At 43.2% G+C, this 6000-nt stretch overlaps 1 protein-coding gene across 3 annotated transcripts in view; it reads left to right on the forward strand.

Annotated features, from left to right (window-relative positions):
• Positions 1-6000, forward strand: part of trit1 (tRNA isopentenyltransferase 1) — a 30921-nt gene extending 24921 nt beyond the window's left edge. For 2 of the 3 annotated variants that reach the window (XM_041052850.1, XM_041052851.1), the window contains exons 9-11: positions 3152-3261; positions 3949-4066; positions 4347-6000. In XM_041052850.1, coding sequence (XP_040908784.1) covers positions 3152-3261; positions 3949-4066; positions 4347-4567 — 449 coding nt within the window. In that variant the 3' untranslated portion in view covers positions 4568-6000. The remainder of the gene's footprint in view (positions 1-3151; positions 3262-3948; positions 4067-4346) is intronic. The other variant, XR_005895126.1, reaches the window with a different exon arrangement.

A 6000-nucleotide genomic window follows, 5' to 3' on the forward strand; every position in this document is an offset into this window, starting at 1 on the left:
GTCGTGTTCCAGTGTGGACCGCAGCCAAAGCAGCACAGCTGGGCCGGGGGACTCCGCACTGAGTTTTTATAGGAAAGCACACACAAGCGTACATCCTCACTCAGCAAACATGAGACAGCAAATGACTCCTGGCCCCTTTGTTGCAACAGGTGGACTACTGTTTCAACACACACACACACACACACACACACACACACACACACACACACACACACACACACACACACACACACGCACACAATCAACACTGGCAAGCAGCTGCCTGGCGACAGGAGATGCTCTTTCTTGTTGGCAAAGTGAATGGCAACACTCACAGTTTGTTGTGTGTCTGTGTGTGTGTGTGTGTGTGTGTGTGTTGACCACCCTGCTCTTTGTCCCTTCAGCATTTCTTATCAGCCCTCATTCATTACAGAGAGGATTAGCAGAGTTAAATTTCACTAGATCCCAAACACGAATGGTGGAGGTGGGGGGTTCCATCCAGCATCTGGCAACCCACTATACAGTATCTCCCTTTTATTTACCTCCACTCTGCCCAGTGGGAGGTTGGCGATTGCAAAGGGGAATTGTGGGAGGGGTGGTGGTTGTTGAGTGAGATAAAAGAACAAAGTAAGGAGAGAGATAGTGGCAACAGGAGGGCACAGGAGAGCTCCAACACTTCATCTGGTATAGGTATGCCAGGTGACGCTCGCCACCACCACCTGCCGAACATTGTGCCACAAACACAAAAGCCCCCCCCACACACACACACACAGTAACCACACCTGTGAAACCTGAGGCTTTGATTAACAGTCACTGCTGTAAAAAAAAAAAAAAAAAAAAAGCCACCCTGACAAATTGACCTACTGTATGACTGTATAAACACTCATGCAGGACAGAGCTTTGGGATTAGAAGTGTACACAGAGCAAACACACACACACTGGAAGCCAAATGATGCAGGTGCAGGAGCATTTAGACGTTGTGATTGAAGATCCCTGTGTTTTCCCTGTGTTTATTGTTTCCCTGTATTTTATTGTTACACCACTTTGTCAGTTAATCAGTTAAGCACGGCTGGCCTTACCATGAAACGAATAAAGCATATCACGTTTAAAATTTGGCCAACTGCAGATTAAACCAACAATATGCAAATTTAGACCAGACAGAGCTGAAATGTGGCTCGCGCCAAGAGCCCAGGCAAAATTTTATAGCAAACGTTTATAGCTCTTCGGCGTAGCTGTGTGAAGACTCTCATTGTTACCACACACTCGTCCCTCTGACAGAGGCAATACTGTTGGCTGTATAGATGACCAGTTACACAGTTAGCACTTTGTGTTCCTCAGGAATAATAGAGTCCCAGTGGAGTTAGTATCTTCAGTCTATAGGGTGTCTGCTGCCTTCAACTCCACAGTTCAGTCTGTGTGTTTAAAGGATTAAGCCATAATTGACTTGACCAACTGTGCCTTATAGGTTAATGGGATCCATTTACCTGAGTGGATGCGCATAACACACAGACAATGTATGCAAAAACCTCACCGGAGTAGAGCAGACGCCAGTTTTGGGTGTGCTTCAGATTTTTGGCTTAAAAGATGGAGTGCCAGCTGTTTGGTTCATGGTTCCTAGACAGTGTATCCTAATGAATTTGGTGATTGCCTATACTTTCCTCTAGCGCCACCATGAGGTTGACCTTTGTGGTTTTGAGTGAAATGTCTAATGACATCTAATGGGTGTAAATTTTAGTACATGCATTAATGTCCTACTTAGGTTGAATTTTAAAGTCAGGATGATGCCCCGACTTAACACACTAAATTCTGATGGTGAACGTGGTAAAACATCTGAACATCAGCACGGTAAAGGGAAACTCCTCTGATTTTACACATGAAAGTCTGTTTACAGGCCATATGGAGTACTAGTGCAGATGGCTGTTGGCCCCTGTGAGTTTTGTGACTTCAGAGGAAGCTGTGTGAAATCTGATAAACTGCCTCAGGTGATGTCACTTGAGTGAGTGACTCGATTTGTCACTTACTCAAACACTCTCCTAACTTTCTGCATGAAGAAATATTCCCTCTGCTGCACCATATATCCATTTTCTATATCCTGTTGCCAGTTACATCTCTGTCTCCTATCCAGGTAGGCGGCGAGTATCATCTTTGTTTTGGGTCGGGAAAAGAGGTGTAACTCGGGAAATGGATTAAAAATCTCTTCTTTTTTTTTTTTAAACTATTCTGTTGACTAAATATTTTTTTATGTAGCATATGCTAAAACATGAGAGGCCCAAACCTTACTTAGCCACACACAAGGCTATAAACACTTTGTCTTGTTTGTTTTCTGGAAGCTATCTGGTGTAATTTCCATTTATTTTTCACTCTTCTTTATTTATTCCATATTTTCTGTATATATTTTAATCTGAATATAATTCTTAATTTATAACTATAATAGCTGCACTATAAATGAGATATTCATACCAAAAAATCTGACTTTGTCGACATACATTTGCAGCAGTTAAAATTCACTTTCTCTGCAACTTGCACACATCCTCATTTCCTGTGCATGTGTGTGTCTTCAGTCAATGCGGGGCAGTGGCTTTTGATGCAGACAGGCACTCAGATAGACAGACTGATACACAGACAGACAAGCAGGGCTGGGACTGGTGCTGCTGTTTAGTGCTGAGGCCTGGCCCAGAGACTGCTGACTGATGCAAAATAGTAACACGGGGGTGGAAGAGTTAGAGACAGGGAGAGGGAGAATGAGAGAGTGAGTGAAAGCCGAAGCCAGACTGATGGAGAGAGGGAGAGAGAGAGAGAGAGAGAAAGAGAGATGGTGCACAAGAGGGAGGGGTGGGAGGAAGGAGGGAGAGACGGAGAGACATTATCGAGCCAGTGTGAGTCAGCAGGTTGACAGAGCTTCAGGGTGCAGCTCCAGCACATCACTGCTACAGTAAATTTCCCAGTTTGTACTGGATTCATCCTGAAGTCAACCTCAGCCTTTCTGATCTACAGTCACTCACTTTGGATCCTGTTTGTTTCTTATTAGATAAATAAAAAAAAAACAGTGCAAACACTGAATCAAAATATGAGCCTTGAAACGCCCTCATTACATTTATTGGCGGCCCCTGTTGGCCCCGTAAAATCCATAATGTGTGTTAACTGTATGTGTTTGCCCTCCATGTGCGTGTAGGACCTGGAGACAATGTGCCAGCGGTGTACGGCCTGGATGTGACGGACAAGTCGAAGTGGGAGGAGATGGTGCTGAACCCTGCACTGCAGATACTGGACAGTCTCAGTAAGGTGGGGCCTCAGTGGGCTCAACGAGCAGCTTCTTCCTATCGTCGCCTTCCTTCTTTCTCCTTTTTGTTCCTTTCTTCTTTCCCTCATTCCTTGCTACTTCCCTTGCTCCCTTCCTTTTTTCAGCTGCTTTTCCTCCTCTTTTCTACTTTCTTCACTTTTCTTCACTTTTACCACAGTTCATCTTCATCAAACATTTGTTGTCTCATTTTCCTGTTTTCCCTTTAATCATCTTCTCTGCTTTGCACGCTGTCCTTCCTTCATGTCTTCGCTTTTGTCCGGTTCTGCCTTATCCAGCTCTTTTTCTTCCTCCTGTTTACTTCTCTTTTCTTCCATTCTTCTTCCTTAAATTTCTTTTTTCTTGCGCCTTTTCTTTTTCTTCCTTAATTTCTTAATTCCTTTCCCTTCCCCCCTTTGATATTAGTCAACCAGCTTAAAATTCCATTTCCTCCTTCCTCTCTTTCTTTCTCACCTGCCTCTAGTTTTGCTGCATGTTACTTTTTTATCCTGCTCCATAGGTATCACTGAATTGGTCAAACCATCACAGTGTCCAAAATCACTCCGTGTATAAAATTTCAGCAGAATTCCTCAATTTTTTTTACTTGCAATAATGACTGTGGTGTGATGTCTGACAGCTGAATATTTCGTTAACACTCTAGTAAGGTCAAACTCTTTGGCTCAACCAATCAGGGCGAGGAGTCGGTAATTCCACCAGTTAGAGTGCTGGGGGCGGGGCAGAAAAACAAGCGGAACCTCCACACGTGTGATCTGTGTGACAAAGTGATCATTGGAGACCTTGAGTGGACAGGTAAGGCCGTCGACCCACGTCGTTAAATAACCACATAACAAGATGTCAGTATCTACATAAATCATTTGGGAAGTAATGAACTTAAGTTGAAATTTATTTGACATTCCAGCTATAGAAATATAGCTGAAATTAAATATTTCAGCAGGGCCAGTATAAACACAACACAAACCACTTCTCCCAAAACATTGGTTCATAATCCAAAGTATCACTGAGCTCAGTCTCTTTAAAATATACCCAGCATTTAAACAATGTCCTGTGTTTTGATCCTTTTCCCCCGCAGCTCATCTGAAGTCCAAGAAGCACCACTATCATGTGAGGAAGAAGAGGAAGTCTGATCCGGCCCCTGACCAGTCCCAGTGTACCGCTGCAGCTCCTGCCTCTGCAGGTGAGACTCTCTCAAAGGACACTTGTGCTCCTGTTGCCCCGGGCTGCAGTGAAACCTCTCAGGAGTCTTCCCAAGACACCAGGACAACACACAAAGAACATGTGACATTTGAGTAATCGCACTGACTCTGGACTACATACATGTTTCTCCAGGTTTCTGCCTCTGTTCTGCAATAACGACTGGAAGTTTCCTTACAGTTCTTATAGAATCACAAATGTGTGTGTGTTTTTTTTTCTCCATCTCCCTTCAGGGAGAGTTGGGAGTACTTGGGACACAGTCTTGCTTCCCACTGATTTTCACTAATTCATCCAAAACATAATTTGTCAAAGCATTTCAATTTCTAAAGGATGAAATCTCTTCCAGCCCTAAAACTTTATAACGTTGATCCTTACTGAAAGTGGATAACAAAGAGCATATCTTTTTGTCCACATTTGGACGTGTTCGTGGACTAGGACTATGGATCCATGAAGCAGACCATGTTTGTTGTTGAGATGTTGATGGTCAGGAAAGTTAGGTCAGGTTAGTTGTAAGTACAGATGAAGAAGTCACCTCCTTAAAACCTTGGTCAAATTGTTAGAAGAAATCTTTATTTTTTTTCTTTTTGCTAAATGTGCCTTAACTGAAGCTGTGACCTTTCTTATGGCTGGTACTGAATGAAAAGTCTTCTATTTCTAAAATATTTTAGGCTTTAAATTTCTTTGCCTTGTTTGAAGGCTAACCACCGTGCACTTTTAAATTGTCCAGCTGGTTTTGAAAACACTGAATAAACCAAAACATCTTAAATGTTCTCAACCAATGAAGGATTGTTTTGTATCACTAAAGTGCAAAAACTAAATCCACGAAATTGGATTTGAGAGCTTTTTCACATGACTTCTGCACTAGTTTTACCTTTATCTCAGTGAGATCTCATCTGGATGCTTTCACAGCACAACTATTGTGCTCTGTTTCCCTGCTGCCGCCTTGTTTTACTGTCATTAAATGCATTTTTCTACCTCTTTGTTTGATAATGACTAGACGCATGATTTGTGCCGTTGTCTTTCAGTGGAGCTTAGCTGAGCTCATTTCTGCTCCGACAGTAGTATAAACCACCAGCTTAGGCTGTAAGGAGAGAGTGTGTTTTCCCAGCAGTGATTGCAGGTCTTTGTTTATGCAACGGTGTGTCGTACCCCTTTCAGACCAAGGTGTGCCTGCCTACTGTTAAACCACTTACACAATACCTGGCGTCTCTCCAAAAGCCTCTTTTGGCGCTCCCTTTCCCTCTCCTCACCTGCCACTTTTCCTTCTCACCTCCCCTCCCCTCCTTTCCAAAGAATCAGAACATAACTGCTCCTGACTAACTCTCCATATCTTTCTTAAAGTCTCCGGCCTGAGTCTTAGACGTATTCTTTCAGTACAAGTTTAGTTCACAGGCTCCCGGTGTTTGACCTCATCCACATGACTAAAAATATTTCCAGTCACATAATAACTGGAAATGTGTATGTGTGTGCGTGTGTGCGTGTGCATGTGCGTGTGTGTGTGTGTGACTGTCCCACATTCCCTCATTCCAAAC

The sequence above is a fragment of the Toxotes jaculatrix genome, chromosome 13 (genome assembly GCF_017976425.1).
Source record: "Toxotes jaculatrix isolate fToxJac2 chromosome 13, fToxJac2.pri, whole genome shotgun sequence".
NCBI classification, from domain to species: domain Eukaryota; kingdom Metazoa; phylum Chordata; class Actinopteri; family Toxotidae; genus Toxotes; species Toxotes jaculatrix.